The following is a 21,421-nucleotide window of genomic DNA, read 5'->3' as shown; positions in this document are numbered from 1 at the left end:
GTGCTGTCAGGGCTCATCCATGCGATTCGGGCCATTCGGATTCGGCGTCCATTGGCTTCAATTAGTAGTCAGGACTCCGCATATGGAGATTCCAAACCTTTAGCGTTGGTTCCGGAAAACCGCATAACGGGTCGGGTCGAGGCCTAGCTAAGAACGTAGGCAAAGGTCTGAGCTATCTGCGTGCGAAATTTTGAGTCTGTAGCACCAACCATGTGCTGTCAGGGCTCATCCATGCGATTCGGCCCAATTCGGCCTCGGCTTCAATTATTAGTCACGATAAAAAGGATAATCATCCCAAAAGTTTGTCCCATATTTTGTTTTAAAGGTGATACACCATGAAATTTCACTTTTCCTATTTTAAAACCTTTTTTTGGGGTCCCACTAGCACCTTCTATCCTCACAAAGTCCCATTTCTGACCGTTGTGTCTTTCTCTGGTTTTGAGAAGGCGAAGGTTAAAAGTATCCCACGGGTTCTCAAAACAGGCTGTCCAGATTTGCTGCCGATTGTGACGTCATCTGCCGATTGTGACGTCATCATAAAAAGGGTTAGGGGGGGGGGGGGTGGCGCAGTTCAGGCCAAAGGTGGTACTGCAGCTGAAATGCTCTGAGAGCCATTCAAAAATGAGAGAGGCTCTCTATTCAGGAGTGGTAATTTAGCCTCAAACCTTTTGAAAAACGTTTTTGGGACATAAACAATATGACATAAATACTTTTTAAATGCATGGTGTATCACCTTTAAGAAAGGGATTAATTGGTTGCTCTGACTCTGAGTGACACAACTTATGACTTCCCCATTTAACAATGGGTTCCAAATTGTTCTCTTTTAAGCTAGCTAGCTACAAAGCAAAGACGAACCATCTAGACATAAAGGTTAATGCATGCTCTTTCCGATGTCAGAAAAAAGATAATGCCGTTTCGAACAGGCTTCCTGAACTAGTTTGCACTGTCAGGAGATATGAATTTTGAGACCACCCATCAGAAGTTCTGGATGTTCTGAATTTGTGATTTTAGGGTCAAAGCATTTTTGTTTTTTTGAGGGGCCCAAATACCAGCAGGGCAGGAAGGCCATCAAATAAAACAATGATTTTAAATCATACATAATCAATTTAACTTAAAGGTTCAGGATGATTACGTTTTAATATAGTACAGTATAAATCAGTTAAACAACTTTTTTTTTTACAAAATCATTTATTGGTAAATTATATTTCTCATATAATATTTCTCATTCAGCACTGCACTTTGCTAATTGAAGTGAGGGTCACAGGAATCACATGATAATCATTCACAGATTAGAGTTGTTTTTGTATTTTCCCCAACATGTATTTTCTTGCAATAATGACATTAGTTGATTTTACATTATTTCAAATGTAATATTTGTTTTCAGAAAGGGGGGGTGAACTTATATCACCTCCTTTCTGAAGATGTGGGAAGGAGCATGTGTATTGCACTCTATGTAAAGTGTGTATTTTATTTAAAGTACAGACTGAACTCTTTGGCCTCCATCGCACCACTTCCCCAGCCTACATGGGAGTTTGTGGCCTTAAAGAGACAGAGATACCTCCTCTGAGCTACTGAGCGTTGGACGCGCACGCACGCGCGCACACACACACACACACACACACACACACACACACACACACACACACACACACACACACACACACACACACACACACACACACACACACCTGCACGTGCAGTGTGACAGAGTGATAGATGTTTAGGTGTGTACAGAGGTCAGGGGTGTCTCGCGCCTTTCTCTCTGTCCCATGAGACATAGACGGTCACCATGGCAACAACACAACGGTCTGACCAACTGGTTCTCAACCTCGGGTCTGGGGACCACCAGAGGTCCAAATGGACCCTTACGAGTCTGTAACTCTTGAGGGTGTACACATGGTTCCATGTGCACACACTCTCAGTTAAATAAGCATTGCAGCTTTTACAGTGTAGTTTGGGATTCAAGTAGGCCTATAGTTTAGTGATTCTTTTCAAGCATCCTCAGTTTCACAAGAATTGGGCCACAGACCCCTAGTTGATACTGTTGTTTTTGCTATGGGACCCCAGTCTACAGTGTAAAATCCAGTGTTCATTTAACTCTTGACAGTGTACACATCGATACTTAACATGACCACGCTGGTGTGGTCATTTTGTTCCATGTGTACACTGAGTTACAGATCAGCAAGGGTCCATTTGGACGGTGCCATGGCATTGGTCCGAAGGTTCATTAGTCCGAATCTGTTAAGAATACTATGCCTAACCCTAACCCTAACCTCAGTAACCCTAACTAAATTCAGACTAATGAACCTTCGGACTTATGGGCAGTCACCCATTTGGACCCCTGTTGGTCCCCGGACCCGGCTTTGAGAAACAACTGGTCTAACTAGCAGCGTCTTTTTTTCATTACTGAATACCATTTCCTTGCCTGGAAAAAGTTAAAGGGATCCCTGGCTAATACGACAAATATGCCTTAATACATTATAATTGTCCTTAATTATTTTATTTCTTCTAGAAATAGCTAATCTTTCACTCAATAGGGGATATGCCTGTCGCAAGTTGATGATGTCATAAATGTAATTTGTGATCTATCCCTATGGAATTTATGGCATGCATGTGCAAATAAAAACAAACGTAATACTTGCTATGGTTAATATGAGCATCAAATCAATATTTCAAATGTGTTTGTGTTTGTTTGTTTTTTGCACATGCATGCCATAAAAATTACACATGACATTTATGCCATCATCAACTTGCAACAGGCATTTCCCCTATTGAGTGAAAGATTAGCTATTTCTAGAAGAAATAGAATATTTAAGGTGTTTTTAATTTTACATTGTAGTTATAGAGGACAATTATAACGCATTAAGGCATATTTGTCGTATTAGCCAGGGATCCTTTTAAGACCACAAAAATAGTTTTATGACGACACTGCTACCTGTACAGTAATAATATCGCTTTCACTTGAGTCAGAGAGAAACTGTCAAGAAGGGGTGGGTGGCCTAAGGCTTACTGTAAAAGTGTGAATTAAAAGTACCTGAGTAACTTTTTAACGATAATGCTTATGATTTTGGGCATTTCACCGGGGACCGTTCCAATTAGAGTGCCTATTGGCAGCATCCGTGCAAATGATTTGATGGAACTCACTTCAAGGGAAAGGCACGCTCAACTCAAAGGACAGCCTTGAGAATAAACTGGTGAAGATTCTTGTCAAAATCCATCTGCACTCTCTGAAGAATTTTAGGAGTCTTTAAAGAGGTGGGGCCACAGTTTTGTTATTTTTCTGGTTTTCATGTGTCTATGAGGTTGACAGTACTTCATTAGACCCCCTGGTGTGGTTGTTATGAGCAATTATGTATTCCCTTTGTATTTTGGATTTCTTCCTGGAGACTGACACCTTGTGGGTCAAAAGTTCCGTTCCAAAAACAGTGATAATCATGTTTTAGGGGGGAAATAAATCATGGCACTGCATATTTAAAATAATGTTGAAGATCCGCTGCAGCAGTAAACCAAAAAAGAAACTGCTGCGTTTTTCGGGACGATGTAGGTGGAAAATATGGTCTGCATTTTTTCCACCTACACCGGGACGTAGGCCTCACCGGTCTAGTATCTCATTGGTGTATACCTATGAGGTGTGGAGTCCTTAATCTGAACCCCCAAATATGTAGGTTGTGTGTGGATGGAAATCTAATGCAAAACAACAATGGGGAACAAAAGGAACATGGAGAGCTGATGGCAGCTGGTCTGCCGTCAGCTAGAGAATCTAGAACAGTGGTTCCCAAACTGTGATGATTAGCAGATGATTAGCTTAATGTGCAATATTGTTTTCTCACTCAACAGTAAACAAACCAACAGTGTAATACAAGGTATCTGCACATTTCTAAAGTTAAAATTTAAGCTCACAACGCCTTTCATAATATTTATCTGTGGAACAGAGTCAAACTAAATGCCATGCCTACAATTCCAAGTGCTTGTCATGGTGGGGGGGGGGGGTCCCCAGTTAAAATATGATTATTTTTGGGTGTGAAATGTGATGGAACCTTGATCTAGACTAGAGAATGATCATGAGCTGTGAACTCTTAGGCTCCTGGAGGCACCAGGCCCAGGTGCCTCCAGGAGACAATAAAGAATGGAACGCATGGATGTTTAGTCCTGCTCACCTACAGTATGAGGAGCAGAGTTAACAGGCAAGACAATCCAATGACGTGCAGTGGCTAGACTACACATTTCTTCTTAGAACACATTTTTATGGGGGCGCCCGCTGGCCTACCGGTCCAGGCTCATACCACATAGGCTCAGTGTAGCCTGACAGCGTGTCTCTGGTTCGAGTCCCGATCCCGACTACCTTTGCTACGTGTCACTCCCCATCTCTCTTCCTATTTCCTGTCAGTCTACTTTCCAATAAAGGCATAAAAGCCCCAAAACATATCTTAAAAACAAAAAATACATTTGTTTTACGAGTACCTTTTTATGATACATTTATTTTTATTTTGGTTTTATTATCTTATTTTATCAGATTATTTGTTTTATGCTGGTCTGTTTCCACATTTTGTCCTTGTTTTTATTTCATTTATTGTCTCTGCCTTATACCTGTCCTGTTCCTTTCCCCATTTGACATTCTGTTATCTCTGCTGGCCAGCTCTCTTTTATTTTGCCATAGTGTCCTGCTGCTTCCGTGTTGCTGTTTGATTTTATCCAGGCTCTGTAAAGCACTTTGCAGACTTATTTTGAAAAATGGTATACAAATAAAGATAATTATATTATTACATAATTGTTTACTCTGTGCAGGCTTCCGCTCAATAAATCAGTGACACTACTAGCCAATGAGCAAATGTGAAATAAACTTGCTTTATGTCACTTTCGGGCAGAAAGAACCAAGCTGTGTTCCAATGGATCCAATGTAGTTAATAATTAATCACAATGAATTGGTCACAAGATATTGTTGACCATTTATAAAACCCACAGACACACATAAGGGGTATTTCACTTTTAAACACTTCTGCGATAATTTTAACATCTACTCAAGCTCTTGTGTGCATCACACCCCAGACCGTTAGTTACCCATTTCAATATTAACATATCTGATATTCATTTGATCAGACAGTATATATTAGTACAGTATAAACCATTCAACTTAAAACCCCCATGTTAACCATGTTAGACTTGTGTACTTTTCAAGATTTTTGCTTAATGTCACTTTTTTTATGAATACAATGGAAGTTTGTCCAATATGTATGTACTAACTGATACATTTGGGGTGGTTGTATTTTGTCTCCCTGCTATATCTTGTAGCTCTTCTATTGAGACATTTAGATCCTGTCTCACCTAGGATCTGACACAAATTTTGACCTGAAGGCAGAGACGTGCTGGCCATTGGGAAAAGTGGGACAACTCCCGAACGACCGGTCCAGGCCGGCAATTAGGATCAAAATCAAAATAAAATGTCGGCTTTCGTTCCATTTTGGGGGCTGGGCGGCCTACAAAGTAAATTGTCACTGTCGGGCAGAAACCTTGTATCTCCAAGTTTCAAATTTGTACATTTTCTTCGCAAAGCAAAGCCCTGCTTCATCATACAAGGCCGTCGCACAAAAGTAGTGAAAACAGCCGATCTACAATCACACAAAACCTTGCATTGCAAGGCGTTGTGTGCTTGTAGATTGGCTGTTTTCACTAGTTTAAATCATTTTTAAAATGATAAATACAAAATAAACAGTTTTGGACCCGACAAGGTTTCCACCCGACAACAACGAAATATAACTCATGTAACTGGCCCACTGGCTTGTCACTTGTCATGATCTGAAATGGCAAATCTTTGAGTAGCAGCAGCGCTATAGAGAGAGATCTCTCTCTATAGCGCGCAATGAGGGCCTCTCCAACTTTTTTTCCCCGGGCTGAATCAGGGGCCCAGCATGTCCCTGCCTGAAGGCCAAGAAAAAATTTCGGTTTCAAATCCGGGGTAGAAGAAGAAAGTGATATATTGCAGCTTTAACCCATTAAATGGGCCTGAGGACCTACGTTATTTAAATGAGTCAGAGTACTGGTTACACCACTGGAACAAGGCCATATGTTAGCACGTGTCACCCTCAAAGGGACATGAATGGAGCAGTGATAATGCAGCCCGGCGACACGCTCCTCTGACTGATTGAAGTAGCCTAATACTGTACTGTCTGGCTGACTGTGATCTATTATTAACAGCGTCACTTCCCTGATAAATTCTGACATGAAATGAGGCCTGACATCTCTTTTAAAAACCTGCCTGTAATATGAATGGCTGTCGTCTGTGAGATTGATAGTGTTTTAATATGGTAGCGGTCTCGGGCGGTTAGTGGCGAGGAGGAGAGACTTCCCTGCCCCATGCCTATTGCCTATGGGCGCACCTACAGTAGCCTACATGTTATTGCTCTACTATTGTGTTAATGTGGTGTTATTTGTCATGGGGAATCTGTTAGGGGGGGGGGATTAGTGTTGTGTTTTATGTTATGCCATTTATTATAATGTTGTGTATGGAGGAAACCATGGAGCTACATGTATAGGGTTTTTGAGAACCTCTCACTGCTTAACCAACAGGCACGTGCACACATACAGTTTACAGTTTACAGTTTAGGCATTTAGCAGACGCTTTTAATCCAAAGCGACTTACAATAAGCAGATACAACATCGCAATAATAAACAAGATAATAGGTCAGTACATTAACAGCAATATAACAATGTAAATGGATATCTATCTAGAGAAAAACACAATATAATCAAGTTCTAAAGAAACCTAACAAACAAATGCTTCATGTATGGTCATTGATTTTACTGTAGTGCTAAGGGTTTAGGTGGAGTCTGAAAAGGTGAGTTTTCAGTCCACGGCGAAAGGTAGCGAGTGAGTCCGTTGTTCTAAGTGCGACAGGGAGTTTATTCCACAACTTGGGAGCCAAGAGGGCAAACTGTCTCGGACGAGTGGATTTTTGCCCTGGAGTTTTTAGCGAGGGTTCGGTCAGCATCCCTGTGTTGGCTGATCTAAGTGAACGAGTGGGGGTGTAGGGGTTGATCAGCTTTTGGAGGTATGGAGGAGCCATACCTTTGGCTGCTTTGAAGGTCAGCATCAGTGTTTTGTATTCCATGCGGGCCGCAACCGGGAGCCAGTGGAGGCTGCGGAGAAGGGGAGAGACATGTGAGAACTTAGGCTGGTTGAAGACCAGTCGTGCCGCGGCATTTTGGATCAGTTGGAGAGGTTTAAGTGCACATGCCGGGAGACCAGTGAGGAGAGAGTTACAATAGTCGAGTTTTGATATGACAGATGTCTGAATGAGGAGCTGCGCTGCCTCCTGGGTGAGGAACGGTCTGATTTTACGGATGTTATAGAGTGTGAACCTACAGGACCGGGTGACTGATGCAATATGTGCCTTAAATGATAGCTGGGTGTCCAGGACCACACCAAGGTTTCTAGCAGTCGGAACTGAAGTCACCAATGCATTATCTATGGAAATAGTGAGATCTTGCATGGGGCAAGACTTAGCTGGGAAGAAGAGTAGCTCCGTCTTGTCCGGGTTCAGCTTGAGGTGGTGGGCTGACATCCACTGTGAGATGTCGGCCAGACATGCAGCAATGCGCTCTTCCACCTGGGTGGCAGAAGGGGGGAAGGACAAAAACAGTTGAGTGTCATCAGCGTAGCAGTGATATGATAGATTGTGAGCAGAGATTACAGCACCAAGGGATTTGGTGTACAGGGAGAACAGCAGAGGGCCAAGTACGGATCCCTGGGGGACTCCCGTTTGGAGGGTTCGGGGGGATGAAAGCAAACCTTTCCATGAGACCTGGTAGGTCCGGTCCGACAGGTAGGAGGAGAACCACTTTAGTGCCGTCCCGGTGATGCCTAGGTCAGCAAGGGTGTCCAGGAGCAGCTGGTGATTCACTGTGTCGAATGCCGCTGATAGATCCAGAAGAATCAGGACTGCAGAGTGGGATGCAGCCTGGGCAGCATGGAGTGCTTCTGTGACTGCTAGGAGTGCCGTTTCTGTGGAATGGGCCGGTTTAAAACCTGACTGGTTGGGGTCCAGCAGGTTGTTCTGTGAGAGATGGAGAGAAAGCTGGTTAGAGACCACACGTTCAAGGGTTTTTGAAAGAAATGAGAGGAGGGATACCGGTCTGTAGTTCTTGACGTCCGAGGCGTCAAGAGTTGGTTTCTTGAGGAGTGGTGATACTCTGGCTGTCTTGAAGGCAGCTGGGACACAGCCTGAAGTTACAGAACTGTTGATGATGGCGGTTATGAAGGGGAGTAGGTCAGGTGCGATCGTCTGGAAGAGTGGAGAAGGGATTGGATCCAGGGCACAGGTGGTAGGTCTAGAGGAAGTCACTAGTTTTATGACGTCATCTGCAGAGAGAGGGGAGAAGGAGGATAGACATGTTATGTTAGGGATACAATTGCGTGTTTTCGACACTGTATTCTGGGGGAGATGGGAGAATGAACTACTGATATCATCAACCTTCTTTTCAAAGTAGGTGACAAAATCGTCCGCTGAGAGGGATGAAGGAGGGGGGGGAGGGGGGGGTTTGAGGAGGGTTGAGAATGTGCTAAACAGTTTCCTAGGGTTTGAGGTACATGATTGGATCTTTGTGTGGTAGAATGATGATTTTGCAGTGGAGAGTGCGAGTGAGAAACCTGACAGGAGTGCGTGAAAGTGAGATAGGTCCTCTGGTTGCTTCGTCTTGTGCCACTTCCTCTCTGCCGCCCTGAGAGGTGTTCGCTCAGTTCTGAGGGTTTCAGATAGCCACGGAGCCGGTGGATTTGGGCGTGCTGGCCTGGTCGAGAGAGGGCAGTGCCGATCGAAGGCTGAGGAGACAGAGGAGAGAAAGGAAGATGTTAGAGTGTCAGGAGGGAGAGAGACATCAAAGGAGGCTTGAGCCCCTGCCCTTTTATCCGTCTGTAAAAAGTGCCATCTCCAGACCATGAATTCAGTTTTTACTATGGTGAAAGAAATACAAATGCCCCCTTTCCATACCTGAAGGCAGAATTCAAGAGAATTGTCCAAACTCTCCTGAACTTAAAAGCAGCATCTTATATTGAAAGAATTGCCCTCTCTCTTGTGTAGAATTCCATGCCGTTATGCCACATCTCTAGTATTGACTTGATTATGCTTAGTTCAGTGTGATATTATCAAGCACTGAAAATAGCCGACCTCCAAGCTCACAACGCGCTGCGACGCGTTGTGAGTTTGGAGGTCTGCTATTTTCAATATGTTCACCAAAAGGCCCTTTTAAAGATTTCAGACCCTGCCTCTCTAACATTCTCTGCACGTCCCTGTTAACCAAAGGTGCATTTCAACCATTTTCAACCTCTTCTTCATAATTAGCTTATAAGCAATGTCTGTCTAGTGTCTACTCACTCTGTCTCAGAGGGGGGCTGTGGACAGTTCAGATAACTGCCTACCAGTGACCTCATCAATGGGGATTTCGAGCTAATAGAAACCACAGACTTTCTCTTCCTAGAAAATGTGCAAGCTGAAGTGGTCAGTCACATTCATTAAATGTTGTCTGAAATGACCAAACCTGCCTACCGATGATGTCACTGGCAAGTTGCTGAACTGTCACTGCCCTCCTCTGAGACACATGCAGACACAAATGGAACCATAATGAGCCATAAAACCACAGTGAGGAGTGAGAACCCATGAAGATAAGTTGAACATGGGTGAAGTGGTCCTTTTAACCCTATATTATAGTTCGCTTTACAACTTTGCTTGGTGAAAATAGCAGATCTACGAGCTCAGCTTGCCAATCTGCTATAGTTTAGCTAATTTGGAACATTGCCTACTGTATAATGATGACATGCCCAAAATAGGGACGACAGGTTCAAAGTGGTCAAAATTGGTTTGATGTTTGTGCGCCTGACAGCCACGAATAAAACGGTGTACCTATAGAGAGACGTTGCAGTCATTACATTATTTCTCAGAGAACGGAAAAGTTGTCAGGCATTTTATTGGCGGGCAAAGTGATTTACGACCAAACCAGTATCAGTGACTCATTATTTTGGCCATCTAAAGTAACAGTTATTTTAATGAGCCCAGTGTGGTGGCACTCTCTCTGCATACAAAGGCAACACTTCCTTTCTGTTGGGTGGAAACCTCATATTGTATGTCCAAAACTGTTTACTTTTCAGGATTCAACTTCAACATACAATGGCAAAAGTAGCAGATCTACAAGTTCGTTTCGAGCTCGCGAATCTGCTACTTTTGATGCTTTTGTGTGACACTGTTGTATGATCAAGTTGGGTGTTAAAGTTATACCAACAAATCTTAAAATTGTCCTAACTGTTAAATCGCTAAAGTTTTAGAACACCCACTCCGTTATTTTCAGCTTCTAAAGCCTTCTCTTTATATGTTTTCTATGATCCTGACCGGGGCCCGGTTTTCGCGGAAAAATTACGTCATCATACACTACCGGCCAATCACAGCGAGGGTTATACACTGCCGGCCAATCACAGCGCATCTTGAAGTGGGGTCGCTATCACAATAGGGCGGCCATATTTGTAGGCGCCCGTGTCCGTGTGTCTCTATACTCGGGTGAAGGAGTCCGTTTCTCCGGAATGCCTGAACGCACAGGAACCAGGGACCCCTCTAAAGATAGATCTCGGCGAGGTGGAGGCAGACGCGGGGGTGTGAGGCCCGGTCCGCAGCGAAAAGCGTCCGAAAGACGCGGACGCGACCGCGGTTTGCTATAGAGCTACTGACCACTAGTTGAGCAACTTACACAGTATAGCTTTAATTTACGAAAAAACACAAAAAGTTAAAATATGGAGATAAGAGGTTTCTGCCCGACAACGACGACTTCCTTTTCCATAGTGCTGCTGAGTCACTCACTTATAGAATAATTACTGTGGGAAGAAGAATCTACCAAAACAAAGAACAAAACAGTGTGTTCCCAACCTTTGCGGATCAGTAGACAATCTCGAAAAGTCATTCGGCTGCCGCGCTAAGTGGTCAGATTGGTGGGCGGCGTGCACTTTCAAAGCATGTTTATTTTAATGATCTAGGCAGCGGGAGGATGAAGAAGCGGCCGTCTTGGAATCTGAAGGTTCCAGGTTCAATCCGCCGCTCCTCCTGGCAGTGAGTTTATATATTAATGTTAACCCATTTAGGCCTAGAATTATTGAATGCTTTAACCAGTGAAAAATAGCAGATATACAAGCTCACAGCGCGGCACCGAGTGCCGCGCTGCGAGCTTGTACATCTGCTATTTTTGAAAAAGTCGTGAAAATGTGTGCAAATCTTTGAATATATGTATTTTCAAATACTTCTGGGTGGTCCGTGGAACAAGATATTTTGAAATGGGGGTCCGTGGCCAAATAAATATCATTTTGTGGGTCCTTCACATGTAAAGGTTTGAGAACCACTGACATAGTAGTCTCTCAAGAACAGACTAACTGAGCTCCAGTGAAAAGGACCTTTTCTTTGACGATGGCTGGCCAGATTGCTGACATAGAAACATGGGGTTTTTCCAAAAATCTTAGAAGGATTCAAAAGACACTTATAGAATCGGGTAAAAATTCTAATTTTCACGATTTTTCAAAAATAGCAGATCTACAAGCTCGCAGCGCGTCACTCGGTGCCGCGCTGTGAGGTTGTATATCTGCAGTTTTTTTTATATTTAAAGCATAAAATATTGCGTCATGTGTTCAGGCCTAAATGGGTTTTAAATAACATCTTAGTGTTCTGCCAATTAGTTGGGGGCCCACTTGCAATATCCTCGTGGCCCATCAGTGGGCCCTGACCCACAGGTTAAGAATCGCTGAGCTACACAATTCATACTTTTGCTGAGTCATTCGCTATCAGAATAATTACCATGGATCTCCCAAAAAAAATAAAAATAAAAATTTGGGGGGGAAAAAAAAGCTGTAGGATATGTGTAGCCTGGAGGCTACACATATAATGAGATGTAGTCTGTGGAAAGTTAAGACTCAGGATTGACTCAGAAACAGCTGTTCAGCAAAATGTCATGACTCATGACATCTTTCTCTCTTCACGTACAGGCACCTGTCAACCTGCGTGTCCTGAGTGAGTTCCCCCACTCTAACAGTGAGTCAATCTAAGATTATTAACCTTGATACCGAGAAGCATCTTGCCTTTCTCTTTTTATGGAAATAACAAAAATGATGGAGCTTGCACAAAAACTAATTTCACCTACTTTTTTTTACACCGTTACACTTTTGATGTGTCAATAAAGTTAATTCACTACCAAAAAAACTAAACTAAACCTAAAATAAAAACCTAAAAAGATAATGGAAATTATATTTTTAAGGGTTATTATAAAATGGTAGAATCTGTCATATCCATATTTCTCAGTATTTCTATTTGATTATGTGATTATGATGATCATCATCATCATCACCAACACAGAATGGCTGTCTTTTGTGGGAACATTTTAAATGTCTGTAAATATGTCATATTTTATAACAATATAAGTGATATAAATGCACCACAGTGTATATAGCATACCACCAGATGCTTCTAGACTGTCACATTTCATGATGTCTTAATTACTTTGTAAGGCTTAATTATTTTCTTGGCACTCCATGTACTTGTCCACTTATCCTGATGTTGGTTGTCAGGATTTAGTGAAGTTTACTCCCAGCTTAAAACTCTGTACGTCGCCCTGCATAAGAGCATCTGCTAAATGCCAAAACTGTAATTGTAGTTTCGCTTCGTTCATCCAATAGCAATATGTACTCGCATAACTGATCAAAAATAAAATATTTACAACAAATACAAATGCATTCATACATTAAACTGGCAGTGGCAGCAGAGAGGGAGAGGGGGGGGGGTGATTCATTAGTTATAAAGTGCAGTAAAAACTGAATCAACAGAAACTATACAGAAATTAAATTAAAAAACAAACAAAAAACATCTGAATAGCTGATGAAGCAGTACTGCTTTATCAGCTTGTTGTTACTGTATTTACTGTCAGCTAAATTAAACCGCTATGAGAAACCTTGTATGCGCTTTCAAATAAAATGAAATAGTTGTAGCTCCTGATTTTTCTTTCCCCCTCTTAGGTGATTAGACAGGAGTGTAACCAGGGTGGAAGTACAGTATAGTGCTATTTTTATATTTTTACCAGCAGCACAGGGAATGAATTCTTTAGTATTTGACAATTTCATCTCACGTTCTACAGCAGATGCACTGGCACCCTCAGTTAAACCTTTCTTTATGTATTTTTTTTATGTGTTGCTGCTGTTATTGTTTTGATGTGGTAAACAATCCTTGATCCATAATCTAATCATGCAAAGCTGACCTTCTGCTTTTAGGGTCTGGGCCGGGCCGGGTACTGACGTCGGTGCTATATTTATTATTAAGACTGTAGGGCAAACGTGCAATGCAAACTTTGGCTGAGTCGACCAAAAAGTAGAAAAAGTCTAAAGCAGCAAAGAAAGACAAAACCTTGGTCTGTCTCCTCTCGCCATGTCCTTGTTTTGTCTGCTCTCAATTCATTTGTTTTTCCTCAACTAAAGGAACCGCCGGCAGGATAGTTGGATGTTTGTGTTGTCTGAACTCTGAAGGCACTTCAAGGCAGTGCTCAATGCCATCAGTATTTATTTGCCTTTGGCAAATATTGATGGCATTAAAGGTTCAACCCCCAAAATGACTTTTTTTTCTATTGATTACTCACGCTATGGAGACGTGAGTTCAATCATATATTTTTTTGTAACAGAGGCTGTGAGGATATTTCAAGTGAGCCCCAAAAGAATGGCAAAACACTTCTTGTAATGATAAAACATGGATCTGTCCCATTTAGCGCCACCATCAAGCCGATTTTTCAAACACATTTTTGGACAGTGCTGCTACAGATTTTGCCCTAAAATCACGCAAAGCGTTTTTTAAATGCGCGCTTATCTCCCGATTAGGGAGTCTTACTGCTAATATAAAATAAAGCCTTGAATGGTCGTGCTCGACAATGCCCTGTTTGCTGGCAGGTCCGCAGGGGGTTTGCAGCAACACGTTCTCTCCGACTGAGTAAGATGCTTAATATACAGTACATTGCTGGATACAATCCAGTGATGTACTATAAGATCTTAAATTATGCTACGGTTTTATTGCTGCTTCTGGTCCGACCTGTAAGTCTCACTAACTCCTGGTCCTGTGGCGTAGCCTTTAAATACTCCTCTCGAGAGCTGCCATGTCACTGCATTGTGATACCGATAATGAACTTAAAGCATACTATGCTAGTTCCATTGATCCAAGTCGAAACACAATAGATTGATTTATCATTCAAATAAACATCGCTCTGAAAATGCATGCGGTGCACGCCATTCGGCTGTCATGTTAAGTAGTAAAATGGGTGTCCCACGAACGCTTTCAAGATTTTGAAGCGGGCCTTGATCCAGGAAAGGTTGGGAACCACTGTCTTAAAAGGTACTTTCTTTAGAAAAGCGTCTTCAAACGGGTTACTTTGCCAGCCCCTAACCCAGGAAGGCCATTATAAGTTCCGATTTTGGAGGGATCAAACAGGCTCTGGTGTGGATGTCCCCAGCGATTTGCTGTAACAGAGGTCTATGCAAACTGGTCTGTGCTGAGCTTTAAAGGCAGAAAACACTCACTTTCACCATTAACTGTACAATCCCCTGCTTAGTCAAGCTTGAACTGCAGCCTCTTGCTGACAAAGCCATTACTTTCATTAGTCTATTGAATGCTGTTATACTTGCTGTCTAGCCATCTCTATTCCACAACCGCCCAGCCAACCTTAAATCTTAATGGTTAATTGATTCTTCATTGTAATTACATTTAATTATATTGCTTCTTGCTGTTGTTGTCTGCAAAAGTTTGTTACAAAGGCTAATGCCACGGTCATTGATTTTGCAAAGTGTAGAGTGCCTGCATTGTTTCCCTTCTGTAACTGTTATAGAGTGAGACATGTTTCGCCCTTGCCAAAATGCTTAATGGCCTCTTCCTTTGAAGACAGGAATACAAATGTAAAAGACCATAATGGTATCAATAAATGTCATAGTCTAGTTCCAGCTCTGGCCACAAACATAAACAGCTTTTGCTAGACCTCACTGTGTGGTTAAGAAATCACGGATGCAACACAATTGAATTCATAAGTTCATAAAGCAATATTTTCTCCACAGGCTGTTTGGGGCTGATCAAACCAGTCCAGTGTAGAAAGTCCAGTTTAAAATGCATTAAAATGCAACAATACTGTAAATGTTGCCAATAATTACGACACAGTAGTTTAGTTTAGTGTGTTGGTTTACCTTTCTCAAGCAAGATTCAAGTCTCTCGTCTGAATGTTCATATTGTACTGGACATTAATGGAATCCAATGGCTTCCAAAAATAATTGGAAGTCATTTCAAGTACACCATGATATGTGGTCAATGGGCTAAACATACCAGGGGTCTGGTCCTTTAAACCACTGTGAACTTTTTGTTGTTTATTAAATATTTATATTTTTTCGTTCTCTCTATCGTTCATATTCTCTCCCATTCTGCTAAATTTTCTCTCACTCTCCCTTTGCAGTTCAATCTTCTCTCTCACGCTGATGCTTTGGTTGTACAGTATCTATGCAGGAGATTGAGGAAGAGCGACACCAGAGAGGAATGACAGATTTAAGAGCGAGAGAGGGAAGGCAAGAGTAGGACAGAGTAAGGAACATACAGGGAGTCAGGGATCATGTGTGTGGAGTGGACTACATAGTGACAGCGTGACTGGCTTGATATAGACCTAGTTACCTACGGCAGGACAAGAGAATGGGAGTATTTCTGTCCTAATCCGTGAGCATGTGTATGGATGTTGCAAACCAGTGTGCTCCTGAAAGAAAAAGTGAATGACCTGCTGTGTGCTGCTGTGAAGTGACACCTTTCACTGCCACTGAAAGTCCCCATGAATCACACAGCTCTCACTTAGCCTCCGCTCTCTCACTCTCGCTCTCACTCTCTCTGTGTCTGTCTGTATATCTTTCTCACACATGTATCCTTCTCAGCCTTTCTTAATGACTCTGTTTCCCCCTTTTCTCTGTTTCTCTGGGTTTTCACACACCTGTCCCAGAGTGCTATTGACAAGGGAACATGGAGCACACAGGTGAGAACAGAAGTGTTTTTTCCCTTTCTCTTTCGTACACTCTTACCTGTCACACATGCTCTGTCTCTCGGTGTGTCTCTTTTTTAGGGGTGCAACAGTTAATCAAACTGATCATATTAATCAATAATATCTTTTTTTTTAAACAAAATAATTGATTCAGAGATTGATCCCTTTTTTGTCAAGCTTTTGAGCTCCCTATTTTGTGAAAGGTTTCAACACAAAAAAGTTAAAATAGAATACCTACAAGCGTTGTGTGCTCATCGGCTATTTTCACTATTTCCTCACGACACCATTGTACAATGAAGTAGAAAATAACTTGGTTCATTGGTTTATTGGAAAAATCTAAAGTACTGAAAGTACTCATTATGTAGAATGTCCCTTTCAAACATTTTCAAAGCGTTGAGAGCGTTCTGAGCTTAGATCGCTTCTTTACGAATAGATCAAATATATTTGTGTGTTTTGCATTGATGATCTAAATCTACAAAGTCATTTGTAACTGAAGTTAAAATGTTTATGTTGTGGAGTAAAAATTCTGGCTTTAGTGGAGTGAAGTATAAAGTATAAGTACATGTACTTGAGTACATGTACTTAGTTACTTTCCACCACTGGGAATAGGAACAGACAGAACATGATGATCTAAGCAGAATTCGAAATGCAAACTACAGGGGAGCCAGAGGGTTCCTCTTAATAAGACATGAGTTCGCCTGAAAAACGACTTTTGAAATTTGGTAGGCCTCTAAAATATTGTCCGTATTGGCTATGCTATTTTTGCTGCACATTTTGTATTTTTCTGCATTTTAATCATCATGGATTGTGCATAATATTATTAGGGCATTATTGATGTATGATTCATGCATGAGTGGGATGTATAATTCCCTTTAATAAAGATTTCAGCATACATACTATTCTTGCAATCACCACCAAAGCATGGCGTTGCAATATCATCAATCTCACTCACTTCAGGTCAATGCATGTGCGTTGTTACAGGCTGGTTTGCTGATACGTGATCGCGATCCTTGCGTTTGATGTCTAATTATTATTATAAGACATTATTGTACTCATCTGTATGTGATGGGTAACTTAACATTTACAATATAGGTGTTTAGCAGAGCATTTAGCAGACGCTCTCATCCAGAGAGACTTACAAGTGGGAAATCAGAGTAAATGGCATGAGCTCCACACTTTAACCTCAATCCCTCATAGACAGCCTGGCGTACTCCGCTTTCCATTCCATGCTCATACGGACAGCCTTAGAGAGGCTGCCTAGTAAACAGAAGGTTGCCTGTTCAGTATGTGTCGGTGTCCCCAGGGGCGTCACAAGGGGGGGGGGGACTGAGTTACTAGAGCCCAAGTTGGAGGGCCCTAGTAACAGCAGTGTCCCTGAGCAAGATGCTGAGCCCTTAACTGGCCCTGGGTACTGTATTGATGATGGCAATAGTCCAGTGTAGTGGTCTATTGGGCAAAGTTAGAATGGGTAAATGGAGAGAACACATTTCATGTACTGTATTTGCTAGTACTGTGAAAAAATAAATAAATAATAATAATAATAATATATACTGTTATTCTAATAGTACAGTAATTGGCCTATAGCCTTGTTTTATTAGTGCTACTATAACATGGTACATCAGTCTGCGCCCTGCTTTAGTTGCTCATATTCATACTGTCATGTTTGGTTTTGTTCGTTGTGGTCATTTACCACTTATCCGCTTAAGCCCAATGTGCATACTGAAAATAGATGATCTACAAGTGCACAACACATCCCGTTGTGATGTGCTGTGCACAGATTAAAAAAAAAATCACCAATGTCTGACATGCCCAAAATGACAGTGCTGACATAAAGCAAGTAGACCTACTGTACTGTATATGCTTGCAGTTGTGATTCTGTCTTAGCGACACATTTTATTCCTATAAAATAGGAATAAATTGAAAGCATACTGGAAGCCATTGGAAGAGTACTCACACTGAAGCAGATGACAGTTGGACCTCAACAATGAAATGCTGTATTCTTGGGCATGCAGACAGTATCCAGAGCACATTAACGTCAGAAACACATATTTGCTTACACATGCAGTATATATCCTGCAGAAACCCATATCTATACTGCACTGTATGCTCACACAGCGTGAGAGTGAGTAAGTATAGTTATAAGATTATGTACAGATACTGGGACGTGGGCCAAGCCTCCGGCATACTGCAACAGCACTGTACTCACACATTGGTATTTTTAATGTCAGTGTAACCTCTGTTGTGCATTTCATATTCCCTCTACTGAATCATATCCGTTCCCTACCTCACAGCATCTTCTTAACTGACCTAAAGAAGATCCTCTGAGGTTTGAATCTTTCTAATAAAGTGATTATTTACCATAAAGTCGGAGTGCAGGTTATACGTCTCTAAATGTTAGTTATTTCGGCCTACCACCCACTGTTCATGTGGTGTTAATAACCTATACAAACCCATTGTAACCACGATAGATTCAATGGAAACACCCGTCCTTTTTTTCTGGTGACTCCTGACACCCTCCGAATATGTGTGAGCAGGCCGTGTTTTTTCGATAACCTTTTTCATTTTTTAATCATTTTTTATTGTATTTAATTGTATTCATTTCCCCAAGTTATCGAAAAGAAAAAGAAAAACACTGCCTGCTGCTATTTGAAGGGTGTCAGGAGTCACCAGAAAAAGGACAGTTGTTTTCATTGAATCTATCATGGTTAAAATGGAGTTTGGAGTTCCAATGGGTTTGTATAGGAAGGGGGCAAATGGGGCAAACAATGAATATCAAATATCTAAATACTGAATCAAGCAATTCAAAAACTGTCCTGGGTGTTCCCAAAAGCCTGATTAGATGATAAAAAAATGTTTTAAGTGAATAAATCTCTTCAAGTATGCTTTGACATTGAGCCCGGTGGCTCAAAACATCTTACAATAAATGCACAAAATACGGGTATTGCATAACTGGACGGGGCATGCCTTCCTATTTGCATTGTTCCAAAGTAGCCCGGTGCTGGTCTAGTTACTCAATTCTCTTATATATCTGAAAACAGGAGTCTTCTTTTATTTTATTTATTTAGCTTACTACTACATTTTGATCCAGCACCCAGCCAATAGGTATAGTATAGGTCTATAGGATGTGCATGTCTCCTGCTCTTTTTCCCAGGGTGCTGGACTGGACCAAAAAGAACATAATGTAAGTCCTTGGGAGCAAAGGGAGTTCATTCATATGCGTATCTTTTTGGATTTTGCTTTCTATATCCAGCTGGGCAGAGAGGTCTCCATGCGCATGGATCAAGGTCAGTCAGCCAGAACTCTTTTGTTTGAATGAATTTAAACTTAGTTGAATAGCTTTTTTCTGTTGAGGCTCTTGTCTTATATTCTCACCAACCAAGTTTAAAATTAAAAGTATGTGAAGCTGTGTGTCCTTCCCATTTGCAAAATAAAAACAAACATTTAATATGCTAGTGGTTCCAGAGCTCAAACAAGGTTGAGACTGGTGTAGACAGAGAGAGGAGAGAAGAGAGTGGAACACATGCAGTCTTGTGGGACCCCTGTGCTGAGGGTCAGTGGGTTTCAGATGAGCTTTCACAGCCTCAAGTGCAGCTTCCTGCCTGTCAGGAAGTTCAGAATCAGGAGTTGGTGATCTACTGACAGAGGGGTCTCACGACTCACGTATAGCCAGACAACTATACCACAATCTCCCAATACTATATATAGAGAGAGAGTTTGAAACTACTCATCCCCAAAGCTGAGAACGTAAGCTGTCATTTGTTCGTCAAACATGTATGAATATCTTTACATTTTATTTTAGAATTTCCATTGATGATAAGCAGCAAGCTATTATATGCTATGATTATTTTTCATTTATATATTTTTGACAAATTTGCGCGACTGTAAAGAGTAAAGACAAGACTGAAGTGGGGAGGAGGTGTCACCGCTTTATCCTCTGATCATTTTCAGAGCTTCCCTGCTCCAGACTGTTTGGCGGAAGCATTTGAAAAAAAAAAAAAAAAATTGAGGGAGGCAACAGTGTGTCTCGCGAGACTAGTCAAGACAGGCACAGTGGATCTGGACTGATGGGTCTCCAGGCTTTCCAGATGCTGCAAGATCAAGTGCAGACCTTGGTTGACTGTTTCATGTGCAGGCTGACTGGGAGTTTGCCCAGTATTCAATAATACTCTGCATTTAAGTAATACGTCTTTCAAATGTCTCCATGACTACAGAGGTCGGGGCGAAAGGCCTGTGGTCATGAAGTCTGCTGGGGAAAGTACAGAGTTGCAGTTGGTTATCTTTTTTCATCTTCCCAAGTATCAGCACTTGTTAAACATTTCACGTAGTGAGTCTTTAACTGTACAATGCTGTATAAACAGGAATATTAATAGAAATATAGGAATACTTCATATTGTCTTGTCATGACTCATGAATACCAATAAAGTGCCTGCAAGTAGTTCTCTCTCGCTCACTCACTCACTCAATACGCAATATTCATGGGTTGCATTTGTAGTCCTAAACGGCCATGTTGAGGACCAAGAAAGGTGTTTCAATTTGTTTGATTGGCATAGAATTAATGTTCTATGCCAATCAGAACACCTGTGTTGGTCCTCAACTTGGCTGGTGTAGGACTACAAATGCAACCCATGAATACAATTATAACTATCCACACTGATGACGACAATTGTTTGGGATTGCTTGGATAATGAAACCGTAGAGCCGTGCTTTGAGGTGGTCGATCTGTTACTTTAATGTTTTAGAATTTGAAGCTTGAAAAGTAAAAATTTTGGATTTTCACCCGACAGAGAGACTATATGCTAGGGCTCCGTTTCAGATGAGGGTCACCTAATGTTGGCCCTCCTCAGGAGAATGTTCTAACATCTACAAGCTCACAACGCGTCACAGTCCGACACCTTGTTTCCATTGCTGCTGATCGGAGCTGGATCTATCCATGAATACCTTTGACTACTGCAGTCCCCGAAATGAATGCAGAGACTAAAGCCAGATGTAAGTGGGTGTACGTATTTTTAGTTTAGTTTTGTTTCTTGTTTTGTTTTTGTGCAGTGGGAAAAGGGCTTATAAGGCCTTATGTCTGCTGGCATTAAAACCAGGTTTTTCCCCCTCGGCATGGCCAGAGGACATCCTCAGGCCATGGTGTGGAGGTGGACAGGCTTCCACTCCTTGCTGTGAAAAAAAAGTATATATATATATATATATATATATATATATATATATATATATATATATATATATATTCCTCTTTTCTTTTCATGAAAGATACTGCTATTCAGCAAACTCTGAGGTAGAGGTTTGGGTTGTGTAGTTACCTTTCCATGATGTAACTCCAAAGGTGGACCAGAAATACAAAATACCCAGTTTCTTGAAT

The 21,421-nt window shown here is 41.6% G+C and overlaps 1 protein-coding gene across 1 annotated transcript in view; it reads right to left on the bottom strand.

The window, feature by feature from the left end:
- Positions 1 to 4,076: 4,076 nt before the first annotated feature.
- Positions 4,077 to 21,421, bottom strand: part of LOC308288713 (uncharacterized protein) — a gene marked incomplete at both ends in the record, with an annotated part of 73,999 nt that continues 56,654 nt past the window's right edge. The window contains 3 exons of the mRNA XM_080730183.1: positions 4,077 to 4,107; positions 7,498 to 8,356; positions 8,645 to 8,881. Of these exons, the coding sequence (XP_080586309.1) occupies positions 4,077 to 4,107; positions 7,498 to 8,356; positions 8,645 to 8,881 (1,127 nt within the window). The remainder of the gene's footprint in view (positions 4,108 to 7,497; positions 8,357 to 8,644; positions 8,882 to 21,421) is intronic.

The sequence above is a fragment of the Nannobrachium achirus genome (genome assembly GCF_963921795.1).
Source record: "Nannobrachium achirus genome assembly, chromosome: 7".
Lineage (NCBI taxonomy): Eukaryota > Metazoa > Chordata > Actinopteri > Myctophiformes > Myctophidae > Nannobrachium > Nannobrachium achirus.
The sequence above is the reverse complement of the archived record's forward strand: the minus strand, read 5'-3'. Positions and strand labels throughout refer to the sequence as shown.